The following is a 25,784-nucleotide window of genomic DNA, read 5'->3' on the forward strand; positions in this document are numbered from 1 at the left end:
CCTGGTGGCTCAATGATGTATGACCCCGAGCCTAGGACAAAGAAAATAATCACAGACACCTCACCTAAACATGCTGACCATCGGACATCTGTACTAAGGCTATATGCCAGCTCTGGCCTGCAATGGCAATTCAAGAGGCTTTGCTGTGTGTTGTGCAATCCAATTTCATCACTGGAAACTGTGCCTCCAGGTTGTCAGAGTTTCTCAGGCATTGATTGGCTTTCAGATCCTCTCTGAAGCCTGCATTAGAATGACAACTGGGTCTTGTCTCAGGGAATCCCAAGCCAGCACCAGAAGCCTGATTCAGGTCAGTCCTCATTAAGGTAGATACCTCCCTTCAGGTTTTTGCAACAGCCCTCTTCGGGGGGAGGGTGGGAGGATTGAGCAGAACGTCCTTATAATCTGCCAAGTCCACAAGAATGAGAAACAATCTTACAGAAACACCACAGACTTTGACAGTTCAATGCTAAGATGGTCCCATGTATTTGGGTGTGGAGTCTAGAACTTGGCAAGGCAGCCTGAGGATAAAAGGTCAATTTCTCAAAATGGAGATGGGAAGGAATTTTTTGTCTGAGGTTTGCAAAACTTTGGAATTCTACAGCCCAGATGCTGAGTGATATTCAAGGTTTATGGGAGAATCAAAGTGGGAGCATTGATGTAAATTCCACAGATCAATCTTGTCCTCATTGAGTGGAGGAAAGGGCTTTCAGGATCTCTGTCATCTCCTGGTCCTATTTCTGAAGTTACCTCAGAGTTCACAACTGAAAAATGTCCTGTAAAGTTCTGGGAGACGTTGAAGTTGCTCGAGGAGCATTTGCTGGGGATTATTATTTTTACGATCTTATTAAAGTAATGTAACATTTGACTGCCATTTAATGTACACACAGCTACTCACTAATAACAGTGAGACAATAACCACTCAATTCATTTTGAGTGATATTGGTTGAGGAGTAAAATGTTTAGAGGGTTGAAGACGATGGTGTATTTTCCAATAGTACCATGGGATGTTTTCTATCTGTGAGTTGAGTGAATATCTGTAAATAGACATCATTGATGCTATAGCCCTTCCTCAGTTATAGATTGAGGTTTTGCACTGGAGGGGAGGTATTCAAACCAGTGGCCTTGTCAACCAGAATGGTGTTTTACACAGAGAATGATGGGTGTCTGGAACAGGCTGCCAGGGGTAGTGATGGCAGCAGAAGCTTCTAGATGGATGTGTGAGTATGAAAGGGACAGTTTTCGTGTAAGTTGTATTGTGTGTGGCGCCATTCAAAAGACCTGTTCTAACCAGCAGTGATGTGCAATCATCCATGGCACCCAGAATCCATCAGTCATACAGCATGGAGCAGACCCTTCCTCCCATCTAGTCCATGCTGGCCAAGTTGGCTCTCTGGGCCTGCATTTGGCCCATATCCTTCTAACCCCTTCCCATTCATTTATCTGGGCCTCACTTTCACAGGGCTGGCCTATGTTTATGATTTTTATTCAATATTTCTCATCCTGGGAGTTTCTTCTGCCATGACAAGCAGCCTAACACCATCAAATGGACACAAATGGGACACTGGCCAATGGTGAGTCAAAGTCTTTTACATTTGGTTTTGTTTCTGACAAGAAAACAATTTACATTCAGCAGAATGTGAACAATTAATTGTTCCAGTCTCACAATTAATTGAACATGTCATTAAAGGGCATGAGTGTGTGTGTTTTAGAAAGCTGTAATTCAGATGATTTCCATCTGCCCAGACTCCAAAGCATTCTGATGTGCATGTCTTTTTTCAGGTCAAAGAAAGCATTGGTTATTTGCCATGTTTAAAAGGGCCACAATAGCAGATGAATGGTTCTGAGCTTGCAGGTATCAATCAAATGGGCCCACTTGCTAATGAAGAGCTCTACAGCTGCTGTGATAAAAAGCAATGTTGATCTGTGAGCATCATTGATAAGCGAGAGGGAAAGTGGCTCAATATCCCAATTAACCTTCAGAATCATACAGCACATAAACAGCCCATTACAGCCCCACTTCCTTGCCAACAAGCATGCCTACCTACCTTATCCCATCGCCTGCATTGTGCCTGAAACCATCTGTGCCTTCCCTATCTACATCCAAAAGCTTTATATACTTCGTAAAAGCACCTCCCTCCACCACCTCCTTTGGCAGCGCATGGCAGATTGTCACCGCACTCTGTCAAAAACATACTCTTTCAGACCTGCTTTAAATTTCTACCCCTTACTGCAAATGTGCCTCTCGTTCTAGGTTCCCTGCCCTGGGGATGAAACAAGGTTCTGACGAGCTATCCCATCTCAATTTTACCAGCTCCCAGCCCCCAAGGTTGCAGTGAGAATAAACTCACCATTCGTTCCTTGTGATGACAGACCTCCATTTCAGGAAACACCCTTGGCCCAATATCATTAGCTATTGCCCTGGAACATGTAGCATTTGGTAAATTACATGAGTGGCACCCAGGAGAGAAGACAATGGAATACAATGCAGAAAATGATTGTACTTCCATAACAGAATGGTGGTGTTAGGCCTGATCAATGTCATAACTTCATCCACCTACTATCTGTTATGTCTCTGTGTTACTTGGGAGGCCTCTTAAATAACTTAGATGCAAGATTCAAATAACAAAAGAGACTTTACTTACTGATGCCTTCCACCATCTCAGGAAACTGTTCACACACACTTACTCATACATACACATACACCCCACAGTGGTGCACTACAGTTACTACTGTGAGACGGGTGTATTCTTGCGCGGTTACAAAATTGTTCACATTATCCTGACTACATAACATCCCTCCTTCTCAAGATAAAGGAAAATTTAGTGTTCTTTATCACTTTCTTTCCAGTGCAACTTAAGTAACTGAACTTGTACACTCGTTTATTTACACAACTATTTTAAATAGTTCTTCTTGATATCGCACTGGTGGCAGTATGTTCCTTCGCCATCTTGTGGATTTGGCTGCGTCCATTGGGCTCTGTGTTACTGGTTCACATGTAGGTGATGTAGTTTGTTGTGCTTCACCTGACAACTGCTGTGTTGATGTTATGGTCTCTTCACTTGATCTGTGAGCGTCATTGATAAGCGAGAGGGAAAGCGGCACAATTCCACAATGGTTGTGGTCTCTTCACTTGATGTTGGTGTTGCAGGCTTTGCTGGTATTCAAGCTTTCTGCTTCATCACATCTTGTGTCGTCCAGATGTAAATTCTCTTCCTCCTCAGCTGATGGCCAGAGTCTGTCTCGACAATGTATGATCTTGGTGTCTCAGCTTCTCTGATAACCTTTGCTGGGGTCCATGTTTTCAACATCGGCTCTTGAATATGCACGTGCTGCCCTCTGAAGAGTTCTGGCAATGTTTGTGCATGTTTGTTATATTGCTTCTTGCATATCAGCCAGTCTTCTGGTTTCCTCCTGGTCTTCTGGAGGGTGTAATTTGTTGTTTCATATCTCCTGCCATTGAGAGGTTCTGCTGGGGACTTCATGTCAGCCCTTAAAGGTGTGGCTCGTAATGATAGAAGAGCTAGGTCTGGGTCTTCTTTTGTTTCATGACATTTAACTAGTGTGTGTTTCAGTTTGCACTCATCCTTCAATGAACCCATGACCTTTAGGGTAGTTTGGGGATGATGTAGTAACAACAAATCCATACTCTGCAGCCAGCTTTCTGAATTCTTGTGATGTGAACTGTGTTCCATTGCAAGGAGCACTCTCATTTCTGAGGTGATAGTTGTCACTCTCAGGTCTTTCACCCTTTTGACAAATGGAAACAGAGTAGTTACACGCTACTATTAAATACCACTCTTGATTCTCGGTGAACAAGTCTCCTGGCACTGTGTGCCATGGCTTGGCAGGTACTTCTGTGGAAATCATTTCCTCTTTTTGATGTGTGCTTCTGTTGATCCTTTTGGATATCTTCTTCAATTGGATCTCATAATTTTCAGAGATCAACTGCAACTCCTGGCAGACCTAGAACTGCTGGTCCATCTCTGTCTACTACTTAGAATGTACAGAGGATGTTCTTTCCCTTATGGCAGCCATTGACCTTAGCTCTCCCTAGCTGCTTGATCATGGGTCCACCATAGGCCATTAATGGGACATTTGTTCTTTCCAATGCACCGTCATTTGGATATCCTTTTATTATGTTCTCTGGGAACATCTGGTGGTGGAGTCTGAGTGGAAGGACGTTGCTTTGTGATCCAGTATCCAGCTTCACCATTAGGTTACATATTGTAGGCTTGTTCTAGATTGTCCTCTGTATTTGGATCATTGTGTGCAACTTGCTTCCTTCTTTCATCTCACCCGACATCTTGTGAAGGTGTATGAATTCCATGTTCAGTATCTGGGTATTGGAGTCCTCATTGTTGTTTCCCTTTATATGGTGGATCTTCTTCTTACCTTTTATCTTCATTACTGTTTTCTTCACACCAGATTTGCACATCTTCGCCCAGTGGTTTGCTTTAACACAGGCTCTAAATTCAGAATCGTATGCAGGTCATTTGTTACGGTCATCAAAGGGGTGTTGTCTGCTGCCCTTCCTGCAGGTCTTGGGGTTTGCACTTTTCTGATTGTTTTCTTTATAGCATCAACCCTTCCTTCTCTTTGCTGTGGGTGGGTCTGCATAGATAGGGATTTCATTTGCATCCTCATTGCTTCGAAGGCTCTGGCTGTGTATATAGCTTTGGCTGACTTGAAGCTATCTTTCCCTATAAGAGACTTTTGAACTATGGAATGGGCACTCCACTTGATCAGTTAATCTTTCCTCTATATCCTTAAATATGTACTTTGCAGCAACAATTTTTAGTCTGGTGAGGAAGTTATCAACAGTTTCATCAGTCTCTTGCATTAAGCCATGAAATTCATAGCGTTTAATTCTATGATTAGACCTGGGTTCAAGGTGAGAAACAAACTTTGCAAATATCTGCTTGGGATCATTTTTCTCCACCTCTGTAAGCTCCCAGCTATTAAACAAGACAAGGCCTTGCTCCCCTGTCCAGAGAAGTAGATAACTGACCTTCTCCTCTGCAGTTGCATTTTTAAAATACCTTTTAAATGCTAAATTGTGTTTCTGCTGAAACTTTTTAAACGATTCAACAATGTCTTCATCCTCCCGTTCACTGGATGAACTGCTGTTGCTCCAGCCATTTTTTTTCAGGAATGTTTTTTCTCTTCTTCCCCTTCATATTTCAGTGCATTTATAGCTTTGTTCTTGTTCTCTTTTCTTGCTGCCACCATGTTATGTCTCTGGGTTACTTGGGAGGCTTCTTAAATAACTTAGGGATGCAAGATTCAAATAACAGAAGAGAGTTTACTTACTGATGCCTTCCACCATCTCAGGAAACTGTTCACACACACACGCTCATACATATACATACACCCCTCAGTGGTACACTACAGTTACTAGAGTGAGAAGGGTGTATTCTTATGTGGTTACAAAATAGTTCACATTATCCTGACTATATAACACTAACATATGTAATATCTTATTCCAACAAAACTCTATCAGAATCAGTGTTGAGATTTTCATTGGACTACTGCCAGTGCCCACTTTTGGTGGAATTGTTCCATTTCCACCAACTTTTGGATGTAAAGAAGTTGATGAATTTCACCCTTGGTCTAACTTTGCTGCCACGAGCAGACTCAATATCAAATCCTTCATTGGAAACACCTCAATTAGTTCATGTATGCTCAAGGCAATAGATATTGGTCCCCATAGGTTAACACTTTTACCTTGGATATGCATTAATGCATAGTTTTGGTCCTTCTCTATGTGGTTAGCAGTCCAAAGGAATATGCTTCCCCCAATCACAGCAATAAAAGGGCTGACTAAGAGAGAGTACTGAAGACTCATAAACATCACATTGGTGGAATTCGGAAGTCTCTTCTGAAGGGCATTGGAGATCTGCATGCAAATAGAAAGTGAACAATTTAATGCACCATTTCCATTTTTATAACCACCAAACTCTCTGAAACCTTCCCCAAGTCTTTATTACCTCTGGACTTAATTATTGTAATATTAAATTCTTGGCCAACCTTCCTTAATCCACTCTCCCGTTTTCCCCATCCTCCATCAGGGACAGCACGGTGAGCGTAGCAGTTAGCGCAATGTCAATACAGCACCAGCGATCATGGATTTTCCCCGGGGTCTCTGGTTTCCTCCCACCGTTCAAAACAAACTGGGGGCTGTAGATTAATTGGGCAGCATGGACTTGTGGGCCAAAAGGCCTGTTATTGTGCTGCATGTCGAAAGTTAAAATTTAAATTTAATACTTGGCCAACCTTCCTTAATCCACTCTCCCCTTCCCCCATCCCCATCCCACCTGTATTCATCTATCGCTGGCCAGCCCATGCTTCTCCCCCACTCTTTTATTTGGGCTTCTGCCCAGTTCAGTGCTGATGAAGGGTTATCGACCGGAAAATGTCGACTGTCTATTGCCTTACACGGATGCTGCCCGACACATTGAGTTCCCACAACACTGTGTGCTAATCTGCTTCCCCTTATTGAAAGGACATCTAGGCAGTGCTACACGTATCTTTTATCATTCAATTCATCCATCAGCTCTCCCTGACAACTCACTCCAGCTTCTGTCATGGAGAAACATCCATTTTCTTAAATAGGGATCCTGATATTATTGAGGACTCATTCCATCCAGCACACAGTATCTTTGACCCACTACCATTAAAGAAGAGGTACAGGTCCGCCAGGCTGGGAAATAGCTCCTTCCTGCAAGCTGTGAGATTGGTGAATAGTATCCTGTAACCGAGTCTTTCTTTTTCTTTCTTTGGCTTGGCTTCGCGGACGAAGATTTATGGAGGGGGTAAAAAGTCCACGTCAGCTGCAGGCTCGTTTGTGGCTGACAAGTCCGATGCGGGACAGGCAGACACGATTGCAGCGGTTGTCATTCCAAAATATCTATATATATTTAATTTAACATGCATCTTTTTGTATATATGTGATTATTGTGCACTGTCGATTGTATGTGTATGTGTTGACACCGTGGTCTGGAGAAACACTGTTCTGTCTGGTTGTCTGTACAATTAGGTAATAATAAACTTGAACTTAATGTCCAAATCCTCAAACTCTTTCAGTGTCCAAAATTCTATAATTGAATATTCAATAACAGTCCTGAGGCAGAGAATTCCTAAGATCTTCAAAGATCATAACTCCATTCTAGAGGAAATATTCTCTCGTCAATCCCTCACAGGTCTGTACCCACCTCTCATTTGTCTGAACTCCACAAATGTGTAATTGATCTTTCAATGGCCAACCGTGTTGTAAATAAATATAACAATTTAATTAATAAGAATGGGAGGCACTTCAAACTCAATCTTTCTTCAAAGGGCAGTTACCTCACCCTAGGAATCAATCTTGTGAATCAGCAATGCACTATCAAAGTCAGGTAAATTGCTCTTTGGGTGGGGAGAGAAAACAACATATCGTTCCACAGCTGAATTAAACACTGTATTCACTCGAATCAAGACCCTGGTGAAAGTGTTCACAGGAGAGGGTGCTACTTACAGCACCAATGATGTACGGACTGCTGGCGTCTCCCAGGACATGGGAGATGGTTATCTGGACTGCCTCAGCCATTGAGCGACGGGATGGAATCACAACATACTGAGGAAAGAAAATTAAAACAGACATGGCAGTTCACACCTCACGACTAACCCCTGAACAATGAGAATGAAAGTGGAATTTATCGTCATACATATTGTGCATATGTGCCAACATTCTTACTTGTTGCAGCTGAACATGTACTTTATAATTTAAATAAACTACAAAAATAATGAAAAAAACAACTTAACGGAATTAAAAATTCATAGATAATAAATATTCACTGTTATCATAGTGTAAGAAAATGCAGTACAACGATGCAGTCTTTTGTGGTGTTGGAGCAGTCCCTGGTTAGAGTAACAAGGGGAGGTCAAAGAGACTGATGGCTGTTGAAAAGAACTTGTTCTTGAATCTAGAGGTGCTGGTCCTCAGGCCCGAATGAAAAGAGGCTGCAATGGGGGCCCTTTATAATATTGGTGGCCTCTTGATGTCTGCAATGAATGGGAGGTCAGAACCTGTGATTGACCTGGGGCTATGCTTATTACCTTCCACAGTCTTCTACATTCCTGGGCAGTTGAACTTCCAAACCAGGCTGTAATGAGTCAGTATATTTTCCACAGAACACCTGTAGACGTTTGATATGCCAAATCTCCTCAGAAAATAGAAGGGCTGTTGTGCCTTAATGTGCTGGCTCCAGGAGAGGTCTTCAGAAATACGAAACCCCAGGAACCTGAAATTACGAACCCTCTCCACAACTCTCACACTCTCACAACTCTCCACGAACCCTCATCAATGAGGACAGGTGTCTTCTCCCATGGCCTCCCTTCCCCTCAGTCTTGGTGATGTTGAGAGCAAGTTGCTGTCCTGGTACCATCCAACAAGGATGCTCCCTGATCTAAACTTTACCCCATTTCAGCAAACCTTCTTCTGGCACCAAGATCCAATCTCTTTGAGCTTGCTCTGCCAGGAGCGAGGTTTTCTCATCAGCTCTGCACAGTGCCACACTGTGAACATGTTCTCCTGAACTCACCATGGAATTAAGGAGCACAGGAATCCATGTAGACATCCGATGCTCTAATAAATCACGGAATATAACAAAACTGTAACCAGTCATTTGTCCACCAATTAAAAGAGGCAACTGTCTGGAGAGCATCAAGGGTCCATCAGGATATATTGTACCTCTCAGTTTTAATCCCTTGAATATTCTAGATGTTGATCACCAAATGACCTGTGATTCCTTCAACTTCCAAGGCCCTGAGTTCATTTTTCTATCCTCCATAAAATCCACCCTTTGAACCAAAGTTCAGGGGATCTGCCATTGGATCATCTTGTTGTCAAACGTTTAGTTGACAAATCTCCTGCAATGTGCCTTGGGATACATTAATGCAGGGGTCCCCAAAGTGGTCACTATCGACCCCTGGGGGGGGGGGGGGTCGACGGGACTATAGTGGGGTCAAAAAAATCCAGGGGGTCAAAATAGGGTTGATAATGTTGGGGGGGGTGGGTGTGGGGGTTGATTGAACATTTGCGATGGAAAGCAGGGGCGGACCAATGGAAAATAGTGCCTTTGGCAGTGGTGACCAACCTCTCACGAGAGCGGGCCTTGGTGGCTGTCATGTTGGATTTGGCTCGGCCTTTGAATAAGTTGAGAGCGAACAGGAGAGCGGACCGAGTGAAGAAGAAAGATGTACCCCCCCCCCCACCCCGTCCAGTGCTGCCACCCCTCCCCATTCACCCTGTGCCACCACCACCCCTCCCCAGCCCTTGTTCAGCACCGGGAATCCATGCCTGGGTATCGATGAAGGATCAAGTATTCCATGAAGAGGTCGATGTTCTAAAAGGTTTGGGGACCACTGCATTAATGCATTAAAAGTATTAGTTAACTATTGCCACAAGTGCATTACGACAGCATTAACAAATGATTTTGCAGTAGAGTTCTTTGTTTAGAATACCAAACACTTTATAGAAAGTGGCAGAAGTCACTGGAGGAAGACCTCTAATACAAAATCAGAAAACAATCAGAAGACAGTAGATGTAGAAAGGTTGTTTCCCACAGTGGGAGAGTCCAGGAGAAGAGGGCACAACTTCAGGATTGAAGGGAACCCACTTACAACAAAGATCTGAAGGAATTTCTTCAGCCAGAGAGTGGTGAATCTGGAGAATATGTTGCTGCAGGTGGTTGTGGAGTCCAGGTCATTGAGTATATTTAAGGCAGAGATTGATAGATTCTTGATTAGCCAGGACCTTTGCTCCATCCGCTATAGTAACAGAGACCTCCCAGTGAACAGCCATTTCAGTTTTGTGTCACACTCCCACGCTTATATGTCTGTCCATGGCCTATGTACTGTCCCACCAAGACCAACCACAGATTAGAGGAACAACACCTGATTTTCCATCTGGGCACTCTCCAGCTGGATGGCATTAACATCGACCTCCAGTTTCTGCAGACCTGATCTCCTTCCCCTCCCCCTTCCCAGTTTTCCTCCCTTCCTTCCCCCTCCCTTAACATGCCCATCCCTTCTCCCCTTAATAGCTGCTATCTCCTCTCTCCCTTCACCTCCCTCCCTCCCATCTCCAACTTCCCTTCTCCACCTATCACCTCCTGCTTTTGTAACCACCCCTTCCCCCCTAACTCTTTTGTTCAGATGTCTTCTGACATTCTCCCACACCTTGATGAAGGGCTGAAGCCTGAAATGTTGGTTATGTATCTTTACCTTGACCTTTGACCAGCTGAGTTTCTCCAGCTTTGTGTGTTTTTTTGACTTCAATAACTCTATTGATGAGGGTTTGGATAATGAAGATTTGGAAGTTTTTACAGGTCCACTTCCACACTCACCCTCTGAGGAAATGACACATATGATATTAGTCTAGAAAGAGTTGTGGGCTCGCATTTGCTACTTACCAAAAGAATATCTGAGACTATTGACCAATTCATACCAAGGAACATCTCTCCAAGAAAGATGCAAACCTTTGGAAAAAGGAGAAGAAATGTTATTTGGGCTACAATCATGCTTCAGGCAAGAAGACCTTCAGTTGAAATGGGACAACAAGGGAATGTTTACAGACACAACATTCTGAGACAGGACTGAACACCAGCTTATTGCATATTATATAAGGGACCTTAATATAGATGACTGGGTGTGATAGAACTGCATTTTAAATAGCTGTATTGTGAATTAGGTTACAATAAGCTTATATATTATGGAGATAAATATGATAATTGCATAAAGTTGTGTTTTATTGATCATTGTGTATAGAAAGGTATATTGTAGCATTACAATATTGTACAAAGGAGCATGGTTCAGGTTCATTTTCCCAGTATATACAAGTTTACAACTGGACAGCATAGATTTAAGGTGAGAGAGGAAGGGCTGAGAAGCCACAGGAGGTAGGAGGTAGGGAAAATTTTAGTGTATTTAGATAGACAAATGGAAAGGGAAGGTTTAGAGGGATAATGGTTGAATGCAGGCAAATGGCTCTAGCTTGGTTAGGTTGGGGTCGAGCGAGTGTCAGTGCTGTAGTACTATGATTCTTTCTTTGGCTTGGCTTCGCGGACGAAGATTTATGGAGGGGGTAAAAAGTCCACGTCAGCTGCAGGCTCGTTTGTGGCTGACCAGTCCGATGCGGGACAGGCAGACACGATTGCAGCGGTTGCAAGGGAAAATTGGTTGGTTGGGGTTGGGTGTTGGGTTTTTCCTCCTTTGCCTTTTGATTACCTGCCTATTAATCACACATCAGGCATACAATATTGATTTCTCCAAAGTGGTGGTTAATGTCTGAGAATTTTGCAGCACAAACAATTATCATTGCTTCACATCATGTCTATACAATGAATGCAGTGAGATATGCACTTGGAGCATCTGTGGAGAGGCTTGATAAAAGGATTTTAGGTATCAAAACCCTTTGAAGAACAGTGGATTTTTTCCAAGTGCTCAGACCAATATTTTCCCTTTAACCAAAGTGACTGAGTACTTGGGTGTTTGAAGCCTTTTTAATCACCTAAGGTAGGTGGTGCAAAGGGAAAGGCAAAACCTTTGAGGGGCATAAAGAGGATAGAATTTCATCCCGATTGTGTGGAGTCTAAAACTAGAGGGCATAGGTTAGCAACAGTGCCGGAGAAAGACAGCGAGTCACGCAGCATCCACTGGAAATCTTTCTTTCTTTGGCTTGGCTTCGCGGACGAAGATTTATGGAGGGGGTTAAAAAGTCCACGTCAGCTGCAGACTCGTTTGTGGCTGACAAGTCCGATGTGGGACAGGCAGACACGATTGCAGCGGTTGCAGGGGAAAATTGGTTGGTTGGGGATGGGTGTTGGGTTTTTCCTCCTTTGCCTTTTGTCAGTGAGGTAGGCTCTGCGGTCTTCTTCAAAGGAGGTTGCTGCCCGCCAAACTGTGAGGCGCCAAGATGCACGGTTTGAGGCGATATCAGCCCACTGGCGGTGGTCAATGTGGCAGGCACCAAGAGATTTCTTTAGGCAGTCCTTGTACCTTTTCTTTGGTGCACCTCTGTCACGGTGGCCAGTGGAGAGCTCGCCATATAACACGATCTTGGGAAGGCGATGGTCCTCCATTCTGGAGACGTGACCCATCCAGCGCAGCTGGATCTTCAGCAGCGTGGACTCGATGCTGTCGACCTCTGCCATCTCGAGTACTTCGACGGTAGGGATGTAAGCGCTCCAATGGATGTTGAGGATGGAGCGGAGACAACGCTGGTGGAAGCGTTCTAGGAGCCGTAGGTGGTGCCGGTAGAGGACCCATGATTCGGAGCCGAACAGGAGTGTGGGTATGACAACGGCTCTGTATACGCTTATCTTTGTGAGGTTTTTCAGTTGGTTGTTTTTCCAGACTCTTTTGTGTAGTCTTCCAAAGGCGCTATTTGCCTTGGCGAGTCTGTTGTCTATCTCATTGTCGATCCTTGCATCTGATGAAATGGTGCAGCCGAGATAGGTAAACTGGTTGACCGTTTTGAGTTTTGTGTGCCCGATGGAGATGTGGGGGGGCTGGTAATCATGGTGGGGACCTCAGTTTTCTTCAGGCTGACTTCCAGGCCAAACATTTTGGCAGTTTCCGCAAAGCAGGACGTCAAGCGCTGAAGAGCTGGCTCTGAATGGGCAACTAAAGCGGCATCGTCTGCAAAGAGTAGTTCACGGACAAGTTTCTCTTGTGTCTTGGTGTGAGCTTGCAGGCGCCTCAGATTGAAGAGACTGCCATCCGTGCGGTACCGGATGTAAACAGCGTCTTCATTGTTGGGGTCTTTCATGGCTTGGTTCAGCATCATGCTGAAGAAGATTGAAAAGAGGGTTGGTGCCAGAACACAGCCTTGCTTCACGCCATTGTTAATGGAGAAGGGTTCAGAGAGCTCATTGCTGTATCTGACCCGACCTTGTTGGTTTTCGTGCAGTTGGATAATCATGTTGAGGAACTTTGGGGGACATCCGATGCGCTCTAGTATTTGCCAAAGCCCTTTCCTGCTCACGGTGTCGAAGGCTTTGGTGAGGTCAACAAAGGTGATGTAGAGTCCTTTGTTTTGTTCTCTGCATTTTTCTTGGAGCTGTCTGAGGGCAAAGACCATGTCAGTAGTTCCTCTGTTTGCGCGAAAGCCGCACTGTGATTCTGGGAGAATATTCTCGGCGACACTAGGTATTATTCTATTTAGTAGAATCCTAGCGAAGATTTTGCCTGCAATGGAGAGCAACGTGATTCCCCTGTAGTTTGAGCAGTCTGATTTCTCGCCTTTGTTTTTGTACAGGGTGATGATGGTGGCATCACGAAGATCCTGAGGCAGTTTACCTTGGTCCCAACAAAGCTTGAAAAACTCATGCAGTTTGGCATGCAGAGTTTTGCCGCCAGCCTTCCAGACTTCTGGGGGGATTCCATCCATACCTGCTGCTTTGCCACTTTTCAGTTGTTCGATTGCCTTATATGTCTCATCCAGGGTGGGAACCTCATCCAGCTCTAGCCTTAGGGGCTGTTGAGGGAACTGGAGCAGGGCGGAATCTTGGACTGAGCGGTTGGCACTGAAAAGAGATTGGAAGTGTCCTGACCATCGGTTGAGGATGGAGATCTTGTCGCTGAGGAGGACTTTGCCGTCTGAGCTGCGCAGCGGGCTTTGGACTTGGGGTGAGGGGCCGTACACAGCCTTTAGAGCCTCGTAGAAACCCCTGAAGTCGCCAATGTCCGCGCTGAGCTGGGTTCGTTTGGCGAGGCTAGTCCACCACTCATTTTGGATCTCCCGGAGTTTGCGCTGAAGATGGCTGCATGCGCGACGGAAGGCTTGTTTCTTCTCTGGACAGGACGGCTTTGTAAGGTGAGCCTGGTGGGCAGCTCGCTTCTTTGCCAGCAGCTCCTGGATTTCCTGGCTGTTTTCGTCAAACCAGTCCTTGTTTTTCCTGGAGGAGAAGCCCAGTACCTCTTCAGTGGATTGCAGTATGGTAGTCTTCAACTGATCCCAGAGGGTTTCAGGGGACGGGTCCGTGAGGCGGGTTGCATCGTCGAGCTTTGCTTTGAGGTTTGCCTGGAAGTTTCCTCTCGCTTCGTCTGACTGCAGGTTTCCAACATTGAACCTCTTTCTGGGGGCTTTATTGTTCCTGGGCTTTGGTTTGAAGTGAAGGTTGAGCTTGCAGCGAACCAGCCGGTGGTCAGTGTGGCATTCCGCGCTAGGCATGACCCTGGTGTGGAGCACATCTCGTTTGTCACTTTCTCGCACCAGGATGTAGTCCAGGAGGTGCCAGTGCTTGGATCGGGGATGCATCCAGGTGGTCTTAAGGCTGTCCCTCTGCTGAAAAAGGGTGTTTGTAATGACAAGCCGCTGTTCTGCGCAGAGCTCCAACAGGAGGCGCCCATTGTCGTTGCACTTGCCGACGCCATGCTTGCCCAGGATTCCTGGCCAGGTTTCTGGAAATAGGTTGACGATTAAGGCCTGAGCCCTTGGTCAGGAGGGTTGAAATTAGGTAGCCTCCTGAATAAAAAGGTGGGAGAGGGGATGGAGGAGGGGGGGAGGGTGGGAAGGGGAAGGAGCACGGGCTAGCTGGTTATGATCAGAATTTATTTTCATGAACATGTCACAAAATTAATTGTTTCATGTCAGCGTCGCAGGTAATTTATAATGCTATAAATTACACTTAGAAAATAAATCAATTAGTGCAAAAGAAGAGAAGGTGAGGTCGTGTCTGGTTCATTGTCTGTTCAGGAATCTGATGGCAGAGGGGAAGAAGCTATCCCTGTGCCATTGGGTGTTTTTCTTTAGGTTCCTGTACCTCCTTCCTGATGGTAGCAGTGTGAAGAGGGCATGGCCTGGGTGGTGGGGGTCCTTGAGGATAGAGGTTGCTTTTCTAGGACATGTAGATATCCTCGAATCATTGAAGTCTGGTGTCTGTGATGGCGCTGGCCAAGTTCACAACTCTTTATAGTATTTTTCTGTCCTGTTCACCAGACACCTCTTCACCAGACAATAATGCAACCAGTCAGAATGCCCTCCGCAGTACACCTGTAGAAATTTGCTGCTGTACCAAACTCCTCACAAAGCATAGTCGCTGGTGAGCCTTCTTCAGGATTGCATTGACGTGGAGGCCCAGGATAGACCTTTGAAAATGACCCAGGAATTTGAAGTTCTTAACCCTTTCCCCTTAATGAGGACTGTTCTCCTGATTCCACCCCCCGAAGTCCACAATCAGTTCATTCATTGAATGAATTAACATTCTCAGCTAACATTGAGAGCAAGGTTGCTGTTGTTACACCACTCAACCAGCTGATCTATCTCACTCCTGTATGCTTCTTTATTTCCGTCTGTGATTTAAAGATGCATTTGGATTGTGCCTGGCGACACAGATGGGTGTAGTGAGAGTAGAGCCGTGGGCCAAACACACATCCTTGATGTACACCTGAGTTGATAGTCATTGAGGAGAGGACGATTTTTTCCAATTCGTACTACTGTGGTCTTCCATTGAGGAAGTCAAGGCCCAGTTGCAGAAGTGGGTGCAGAGGCCCAGGATTTGGATCTTGTTGATCAGTTCTGAAGGTATGATGATGTTAAAAGGTGTGTGTGTGTGTGTGTGTGTGTGTGTGTGTGTGTGTGTGTGTGTGTGTGTGTGTGTGTGTGTGTGTGTGTGTGTGTGTGTGTGTGTGTGTGTGTGTGTGTGTGTGTGTGTGGATGAAGAGTAGCCTGATGTACGTGTTGGCGGTTTCCAGGTAATCCAGAGCTGAGAGGAGACCGAGTGGTATTGCCTCTTCTAAAGGGTATTTGTGACAGAAAGCAGATTACAGTGGGTCCAGATTTTTACTTCATTACAAGTTAAATCTGGCATTGACCAAACTATCAAAGCATTTCATCACAGGTAAGAGGTCATAGGTGGATACAGGTGGGAGAGTAGAAGTGAAAGAAGCTGAGAAGTGATGGGGGAAAGGGCAGAGGCTGCAGAAGGGTAGCTCTCTGATAGAAGAAGGGTAAGGGGGTATAAGGGACAAGAGATTTAGAAGGGATTTTTTTTACCAAGAAAGTGGTTGAAATCTGGAAGACTTCACCTGATAGTCCTCTCATGAACAGGCCGAGGCCGAGGTGAGAAAAATCTTATCCAAGGTGAACCCACATGAGGCACTGGGACCAGACTGCATACCTGCTCAGGTACTGACCAATTGATGCAGCAGTTCGTCCACCCTTAGAACCCAACAAGCCTCAATGACTACCATACTATGGCACTGACCTCCATCATTATGAAATGGTTTGAGTGTTTATTGATAGAACACATCAAAAAACATCTGCCAGAGATGCTGGACCCATTTCAATCACCTGTAAAAGAAACTGTTCTACAGAAGATGCTACAGCCTTGTAGCTTCTGACCTACCTGGAGAACAATACCTCACATGCCAGGCTGCTGTTCACTGACTTCAGCTCGGTGATTAACACCATAATTCCCCAGAGGCTGGTGGAGATCTCCTCACTGGAACTCAATATCCCTCTCTGTAACTAGATCCTGGACTTCCTCATGGAAAGACCACAGTCTGTCCGGGTCGGTAGCAGAATGCACGCTGAGCACTGGCACACCTCGGGGTCTCAGCCACTCCTGTTCACACCACTGACCCACGACTGCGTCATCAAATCCAGCTCCAACAGTATCATCAAGTTTGCAGATGACACAACAGTCATTGGCCCCATCAGCCACAACGATGAGTCGCACTACAGAGAAGAGGTGGAAAATCTCGTGATATGGTGAGAAAGTAGCAACCCAAGTCTCAATGTGGACAAGGTGAAGAAGAGGATCAAGGACTTCAGGAGGACAAGGAGCAACCACGCTCCACTACACATCAACAACTCTATAGCAGAGAGAGTGGAAAGCACCAAGTTCCTTGGAGTTCACTATCGTGACCTATCATGGACATTCAACATCTCCTCACTTGTCAGGAAGGTGCAACAGTGACTATACTTCCTGAGAAGACTGAAGCGGGCAGGGCTACTGGCCACCATTATATCAACCTTCTATAGGAGGTCTATCGAGAGCATCCTGGCTGGATGCATCGCAGAGCAATGGATTGGAGGGTCAATCCACAGGACCAAAAGAGTGGCAGAGAGGATCACTGGAGCCTCTCTCTCTCTCTCTCTCTCCTCCCACCCTCCCACCACCCCTCCCCCCCAGTCGATATGATCTCCGGGATCATTGATTGAAGAAAGTGTGCAAAATCAGTGATGACCCCTTCCACCCCACACACAGCATCTTTCTGCTAAGAGATCCAGGAGGATCAGAGCCAGCACCACCAGGCTGAGGAACAGCTTGTTCCCACGGACAGTGAGAATGCTGAACAACCAAAGGAACCGCTCACACTAACCATTCGAGACTCTCATATTCATGGAACAATATTTATTTATGTAGATGAAGTACTTGTCCTGCATATGTATAGTTTGTCTGTACGTGAGATCTGGTTGTGTGTCCGCATGTTTTGCATCAGGTTGTACTTGTACAATCAGATGACAATAAACTTGACTTGACTCAAGGGGTGTGTAGCATGCAGCCACACAGCATGTAGTACATAAGCACATGAGATGCCAAGGTGTAGAAGGTGGCCTAGAGCTGGTAAATGGAATTAGCATCAGTAGCTGCTTGTCTGTCAGGGTGGATATGATGGGCAGAAAGGTCTGGCTCTATGATTGTACAAGTGTGTGATGTCATGAGTTCCACTTGTAAATATATAAACTGTTCCAACAACAATCAGAGGCTTGGCATCATCCTGGACACAGCAACGTACTCAGGACAGTGCCACATATGAAGCACGTTACAAAGGATACCGAAAATACTTTTATTTGAGGCTTATAAAATTATGAGAGATCTTGATAAGTGAACAAGAAGGGTCTATTTCCTTTAGCAGGAAGGATCCATAACTGCAGTTTCAAGATTGGTTAACAACAGAAAGGTACAGTGGAGTAGAAATTTCTCTTACCCCAAGCAGTTGTCTAGTGTAGGGTAGTGCAAACTGAACCACTCATTTCATCTAAAAAATCCCTGGATAAGCATGTGAAAAACGGAGCCTACGGTGGGTCTACGTGAAAAATGCAGCCTATGGTGGGTCTACGTGAAAAACATGTCAAAGCCAGAAATGGGAATTAATTTTCAAAAAGAAACTGCAGATGCTGGAATATTGAGTGAACAAGAAGAAGTTGGAGAGGCTCAACAGGTCAGAAAGGGATAACATTATATCGGGGATATAACTGGGGGGGGGGGGGGGGAAACGAGGGACTGAAGGGGATACGCAACAACTGGGGGGGGGGGCGGACTGATAGGAGATAAGCAGCAACTGGGGGGGGACTGATAAGGGGATAAGCAGCAATAAGGTCTTGGACATTATGAAGGAGAGGAGGAGAGATCACACTTGTGCCAATTAAGATGCCAGAACCCCCTGGCAGTGGTCAGAGAAGGAACCACCCTTAAAGGCACCTTCTCATTCAGCAACATACCTCCTGCAGGGAGGTGGCACAGGGTGCAGGGGAAGGACAGACACACACACACACACACACACACACACTTCATACCCCCACACATACACTTACACACACACACACACACACACACACACACACACACACACACACACACTTCATACCCCCACACACACACTTACACACACTCACTTCATACATGCACACTCACACACACTTCACACACGCAAATACCACACACAAACTTCATACACACACACCACACATACACACACATTCTTCATACATACACACACACACCACACACACACTTCATACATACACACCACACACACACATTTCATACATGCACACACATACACAAACACTTTAAATACATACACTTCATACATACACACACACACTTTATACATACACAAAACATACACACACACACTTCATGCACACACACTTCATACATGCACACACACACACACTTCATGCACACACACTTCATACAGGCACACACACACTTCATAGACATGCACCACATACACACACTTCATACATACACACACACCACACACATACTTCATACATGCACACACACCACACACACATTTCATACACACACACACACTTCATACACATGCACACTTCATACATGCACACACACCACACACACTTCATATATACACACCAAACACACACACTTCATACACACACATTTCATACACGCACACACCACACACATGTGCAAATGCAGATACACACGCACATACACACATGCACACTCACAGAGACACACGCGCGCACACACACACACACACACACACACACACACACACACACACACACACACACACATGAGCATGCACACACATGCACTCACACATATGCACACTTGTGAGCATGTGCACACACACACGCACACATACATGTGGGATCATTACTCCATCTACATCGTTAATGTCCTGTGCTATCCTCCATCCTGTGCTATCCTCTATCTCCCTTCACAGAGACCAAGCAGGATCAAGAGGATCGAACAATGCCCTTTGACTCTTCCATTTAGATTAATGCCCTTAATGAGGAAAGCAAATGCAAATAAAGCTTTGCAGAGCACATAGATTTTGTCTACATGGTGACCCAGAGTTCCATAGGACCATAGAACTCTAAAGCTCAGAAAACAGGCCATTCAGCCCTTCTAGTCTGTGCTGACCATCATTCTGCTAGTCCCACTGACCTGCATCCATTCCATAACCCTGCAGACCTCACCCATCCATGTATTTAACAATTTATTCTTAAAACTTATGATTGAGCCTGCATTCCAGGTAAAGGAGACCATACTATGTGACACAGAGGGTGGGTACAAGTCAAGCTGAGAAGCTGGACCATGAGGCTTCTGCTCCCCACCAATCTCCTGGCAAATGTACAGACCCCGGGGAACAAACATGATGAACTCCAAGCCAGACTTCAACATCAGAGAGTCATCAGGGAGTGCTGCTTGACGTGCTTTACAGAAACCTGGCTAAACATAGATATTCCGGAGATGGCACTGCAGCCCAAGGTCTACACCCTCCGTTGCGCTGATCAAACACTGGGGCCTGGAAAAACTAGCGGAGGCAACATTTGTGTCATCATCAATTCATCGTGGTGCACAGATGTGATGGTCATGTCCCAGACCTGTTCTCCCAACCTGGAACATCTGGAGATCGTACCACCTGCCAAGGGAGTTAACCGCCATCATCCTGGTCGCAGTGTACATTCCACCCCAGGTTAACGTCAGGTGGGCACTGTGATAAACAGCCATGAGAAAACACATCCTGATGCCTTCCTGATCATTGTGGGAGACTTCAATCAGGCCAACCTGAAGAAGTCTCTGACAAACTACCACCAACATGTCACATGTGTGACCAGGGGAAGCAGCACACTCAACCACTGCTCCACCACCATGAAAAATGCATATCAAGCCATACCATACCACATACCACTCCCTTGGCAGACAGAATGGGCAGCACTTGATCACTAGATGTTCCAGGTCAGGGGTGTAGGACTGGGACATGACCATCATGTCTGTGCACCACAATGAATTGATAATAACACAAACAGCGAGATGGAGGGTGTAGTCTTTGGGCTGCAACGGCATGTCTGGAATGTCCATGTTTAGCCAAGTCTCTGTGATCACCTGGCTGTACTCCTACTCCTGGCGTACAAGCAGAGACTGAAGACCACAGCACTAGTGGTGAAGATGGCGAAAGTGTGGTCGAGGGAGGAGGACTGGAACATATTCAAGAAGTCATCCATAGACTTGAATGAATATGCAACAGATGTCACTGACTTCATCAAGACCTGTGTGGATGAGTGTGTGCCCACACGCAAATACCAACCAGAACCCTAGATGAATCAGAAGATTTGCAACCTGCTGAGGGAGAGAACAAGGTTGGTTGAGGTCAGGGATTAGGATCTTTACAAGAAGTTGAGGTACAACATTCAGAAGACTATCTCTGAAGCAAAGTGGCAATTCCAGAGGAGGCTAGAGACAGATACACGCCAGCTATGGAAGGGAGTGCATGGCATTACAGCCTACAAAGCAAAGGCAAATACTATAAACAGCTGTGATGCTTCACTGCCCGATGAGCTGAATACCTTCTATGCCCGCTTTGAGAAGAACCAAACAGTGCCTACTTGAATCCCTGAAAAGGTTGAGGACCCTGTGGTATCTGTCTCTGAGGGTGACATCAGGACATCATTCAAGAGGGTGAACCCTCACAAGGCATCAGGCCCTGATGGTGTACCTGGCAGATTCTGAAAATCTGTGCCAAACAACTAGACGGAGTGTTCGTGGACATTTTCAACCTCTCACTGCTGCAGTCAGAGATTCCCACCTGCTTCAAAAGGGCATCAATCATCCTGGTGCCCAAGATGAGTAGTGTGAGTGGCCTCAACAACTATCACCCATTAGCACTAACTTCTACGGTGAATAAATACTTTGAGAGGCTGGTCACGGCCAGAATTAACATGGACCCACTGCAATTCTCCTATCGTCACAATCACTCCACAGCAGATGTAATATCACTGGCTCTCCACTCAGCTCTGGATCACCTTGAAAACTGCCATTCATACATACAGCTGCTCTTCATCGACTACAGCTCAGACTTCAATACCGTTATTCTCTCAATGCTGGTAGAGAAGCTACAAACTCTTGGCCTCTGCAACTGGATCCTTGACTTTCTCATCAGAAGACCACAGTCAGTATGAATTGGAAACAACTTCTCCTCCTCACTGATCATCAACACAGGGTCACACCAAGGATGTGTGCTTAGCCCACTGCTCTACTCATTATACACCCATGACTGTGTGGTCAGGCACAATTCCACTGCTATCTGCAAGTTTGTCGATGACACCACAGTTGTTGGCAGAATCACAAATGGCAATAAGGAAGTGTACAGGAGCGAGATAGATCAGCTCATTAAATGGTGTAATGACAACAACCTTGCACTCAACATCAGCAAAACCAAGGAGGTGATTGTGGACTTCAGGAGGAAGTCAGGGGAACATAACTCAGTCCTGATCAAGGGCTCAGCAGTGGAGAGGATCAAGAAATTTAAATTCGTGAGTGTCAACATCTCTGGAGTCTTCATGTCGACGCAATCATGAAGAAGGCTCGCCAATGGCTATGCCCTGTGGGGTGTCTGTGGAGATTCTGTATGTCACCAAAGACTCTCGTAAACTTCTACAGGTGTACCGTGGAGAGCATTCTGGCTGGTTGCATCACTGCCTGATATGGAAGCGCCAACTCTCAGGACAAGAATAAACTCCAGAGGGTTGTTAACTTGGCCTGTGACATCACAGGCACCAAACTTCATTACATGAGACAGTGTTTTAAAAAACCAGCCTCTATCCTCAAAGACCCCACCACACAGCCCATGACCTCTTCACTCTACTTCTTTCTTTGGCTTGGCTTCGCGGACGAAGATTTATGGAGGGGGTAAAAAGTCCACGTCAGCTGCAGGCTCGTTTGTGGCTGACCAGTCCGATGCGGGACAGGCAGACACGATTGCAGCGGTTGCAAGGGAAAATTGGTTGGTTGGGGTTGGGTGTTGGGTTTTTCCTCCTTTGCCTTTTGTCAGTGAGGTGGGCTCTGCGGTCTTCTTCAAAGGAGGCTGCGGCCCGCCAAACTGTGAGGCGCCAAGATGCACGGTTTGAGGCGTTATCAGCCCACTGGCGGTGGTCAATGTGGCAGGCACCAAGAGATTTCTTTAGGCAGTCCTTGTACCTTTTCTTTGGTGCACCTCTGTCTCGGTGGCCAGTGGAGAGCTCGCCATATAATACGATCTTGGGAAGGCGATGGTCCTCCATTCTGGAGACGTGACCCATCCAGCGCAGCTGGATCTTCAGCAGCGTGGACTCGATGCTGTCGACCTCTGCCATCTCGAGTACCTCGACTACTATCGGGGAAAAGGTACGGGAGCCTAAAGACAAGCATTGAATGGCACAGAAGAGCTTCTTCCCCTCTGCCATCAGATTCCCAAATGATTAATGAACCAAAGACACTGCCTTATTTTTTGAGCACAATTATTTTTTATAGTAATGTTGTAAGATGGTTATAACCTGAATGTTTTCTCTATGATGCGCCACAAACACCGAATTTCATGACTTGTTCATTACAATAAATTCTCATTCACCACATCAGATGGCAATTCATTCCACACTCCCACCACGCACTGAATGAAGAACTTCCCCCTAATATTCCCCTTAAACCTCTCCCCTTTTCAGCTTAAAACTATCCCCCCCAATCTAAATAGTAAAAGCCTATTCGCATCCATTCTGTCTATACCTCTCATAATCTTGTAAACCTCGATCAGATCTTCTTCACTCCAAGGAATAAAGTCCTAACCTATTTAATCTTTCCTTGAAACTCAACTCCTGAAGATCCAGCAACATCCTAGTAAATCTTCTCTACACTCTTTCGATCTTATTGATACCCTTCCTGAAGTTGGGTGCCCAGAACAGCATACAATATTCCAAATTTGGCCTCATCAATGTCTTAAACAACTTCACCATAACATCCCAACTCCTGTACTCAATACTTTGATTTACAATGGCTAAGATTCTAAAAGCTTTCTTCACAGCCCTGACCACCTGCGACATCACCTTCAGGGAACAATGTAGATCTCTCTGCTCCTCCGCACTCCTCAGTGCCCGGCCATTTACGGTGTCTCCCCTCTCTTGGTTTGCCCTTCCAGAATGCAGCACCTTACACTGTCTGTATTAAACGGATGTTATCATTATTAACATTTATTACATTCCCTGTTACCTGCCAGATTAATCCTCTGTCCCTCTGGGTCCCACGCTGTAATAATAGTTCCCAAAGTAAACTTGAGAAACACCACGTCATCTACCATCTTGCAGCATTCTGCATTCACTATCAAGTTCTCCAATTTTCGATCACTCTCCTCCTCTGCTGGCCATCCATCTCTCTCTCCATTACACAGCCAGGCCTGCTGGATATTTCCGACAGCCTTACATTTCGTGACATTTCTTTTATTTGTGTTCACACTATCTAACTCATCTTATTTCACAGCATATCTTCACTTTCTATCTTCACCACCCCCATTAGCCCAACATCCCTATAGTAACCTTGCCAAAACAAAAAGTTTGGACACCTGCCAACATTTTGTTCATCCCTTGATGAAGGGCTCAAGCCTGAAATGTCAGTGATGTATCTTTATCTCTGCTGTATAAAGGACACTATTTGACCTGTTGAGTTTCTCCATCGTTGTGCTTTATACTTCAATCATGGTGACTGCAGACTACTCCTCAAACTTAAAACTCCCTTGTTTTCATCCTACCTGTCAAAGGGCTAGGCCCAAAACATGGGTCACTTTACTCGCTGTGAATGCTGGGTGATCTGCTGAGATTTTCCAGCATGTTTGTGTGTTGTATTCTGTCTTCTCTGATTCTGACAAAGACTTAAACCACAAGGTCAAATCTTCATCTGTTTCTCTTCAGAAGCTACCTGACCTGCTCAACGTTTCCAGCGTTTGTTTGTATTTTAGTTCCAGTGCTTTGTTTTTGCTTCAGATTTCCAGCATCTGCAGTATTTTTATTCCCACGATGTTTTAGAGAACTGGGAAGTCTATAGCATCACAGCCAATGTGCATCTTTCGAACAAAGTCATTACCAAATTACGGTTTATGGAAAATTGCTGTGGCTGCATTAAAGTAAAGAGTTTTAAAACTATTACTTAGTAGGGGGCAGTGCTGAGTTTTGGGATGTTATGTAGTTGTAAAGAGCCCAATATAAATACAAATGTCTTTGAATGAAAAATGACAATTATCATTTATCTAATTCTCAAGTATCTTTTCTAATCTCTTCCTGAACACTCTTAACGTAGCTGCAGCTCAAGAAATTTTTATGTATCGGAGTTACAAAGAGATGTGCACGAGGATTCATGCTAACCAAATACCTATTGGGAGGGTTTAAACTGGAGTGGCGGCGGGAGTGAGAATCTGAGCAGCAAGTCGGGGAATTGAGGGGATGGTAGATGCTAGGGGGTCTGAGAGGAGGGACAGGAGTGGTCACAGCGAGATTGATGGGCTGAATGTGTTAACTTTAATGCCAGGTGTATTGTGGGGAAAGCAGCTGAACTTAGTGCTGGATCGTTGCTTGGAATTATGATGTGACCGTTACAGAGGCATGATTGCAAGAGGGACAGGACTGGCAGCTCAATCTTCCTGGGTTTTGGTGTTTGGGATGGAATAGATAGGGAGGTAAAGAGGTGGAGCTGCTGATCAGGGAGAGTGTCATAGGGAGAGGACAGAATAGTTGTCTCAACTACTGAGGCAGCATTTGTAGAGACCTTTAAAAAAAAGATGCAATCACTCTGATAGGGCTATACTACTGGCCTCCCAACAGGTGGAGGAACATACTGGTCATGCAGACAGATTATGGAAAGTTGCAAAAGCCACAGGCTTGCCGTAGTGGGAGGCATGAATTTCCCCAATTTCCCCTGGAACATCTTGAGCACCATAGAATAACATGGGACAGAATTTGTTTAGTGCATCCAGCAGAGTTTCTTGAAGCAGCATGTAGATAGCCAACTATGAAGGGGGCCATACTAGACCTTGTATTGGTAAATGAGCCCTGAGCCTAACCAGGTGATCAGTTTCAGTAGGGTACATTTTGAGAATCGTGATCACTCTTCCTCATCTTCCAAAATGGTTATGGACAAGCTTTGGCCTTGTAGAAAAGTACTAAATTGGTGCAGGGAAAATTATGATGGAATTAGACAGGAACTGGGAGAAGTTAACTGGGAACAGCTGTTATCAGA

General features: G+C 45.3%; 1 protein-coding gene across 3 annotated transcripts in view; it reads right to left on the reverse strand.

The window, feature by feature from the left end:
• LOC138736089 (protein spinster homolog 1-like) overlaps positions 1-25,784 on the reverse strand; it is a 374,628-nt gene that overhangs the window by 19,903 nt on the left and 328,941 nt on the right. For 2 of the 3 annotated variants that reach the window (XM_069884988.1, XM_069884986.1), the window contains exons 9-11: positions 10,452-10,517; positions 7,514-7,612; positions 2,653-5,896 (exon numbers count right to left, since the gene is read on the reverse strand). In XM_069884988.1, the coding sequence (XP_069741089.1) occupies positions 5,600-5,896; positions 7,514-7,612; positions 10,452-10,517 (462 nt within the window). In that variant the 3' untranslated portion in view covers positions 2,653-5,599. Of the gene's footprint in view, positions 1-2,652; positions 5,897-7,513; positions 7,613-10,451; positions 10,518-25,784 lie in introns of those variants that run through there. The other variant, XM_069884987.1, reaches the window with a different exon arrangement.

The sequence above is a fragment of the Narcine bancroftii genome, chromosome 6 (genome assembly GCF_036971445.1).
Source record: "Narcine bancroftii isolate sNarBan1 chromosome 6, sNarBan1.hap1, whole genome shotgun sequence".
Lineage (NCBI taxonomy): Eukaryota > Metazoa > Chordata > Chondrichthyes > Torpediniformes > Narcinidae > Narcine > Narcine bancroftii.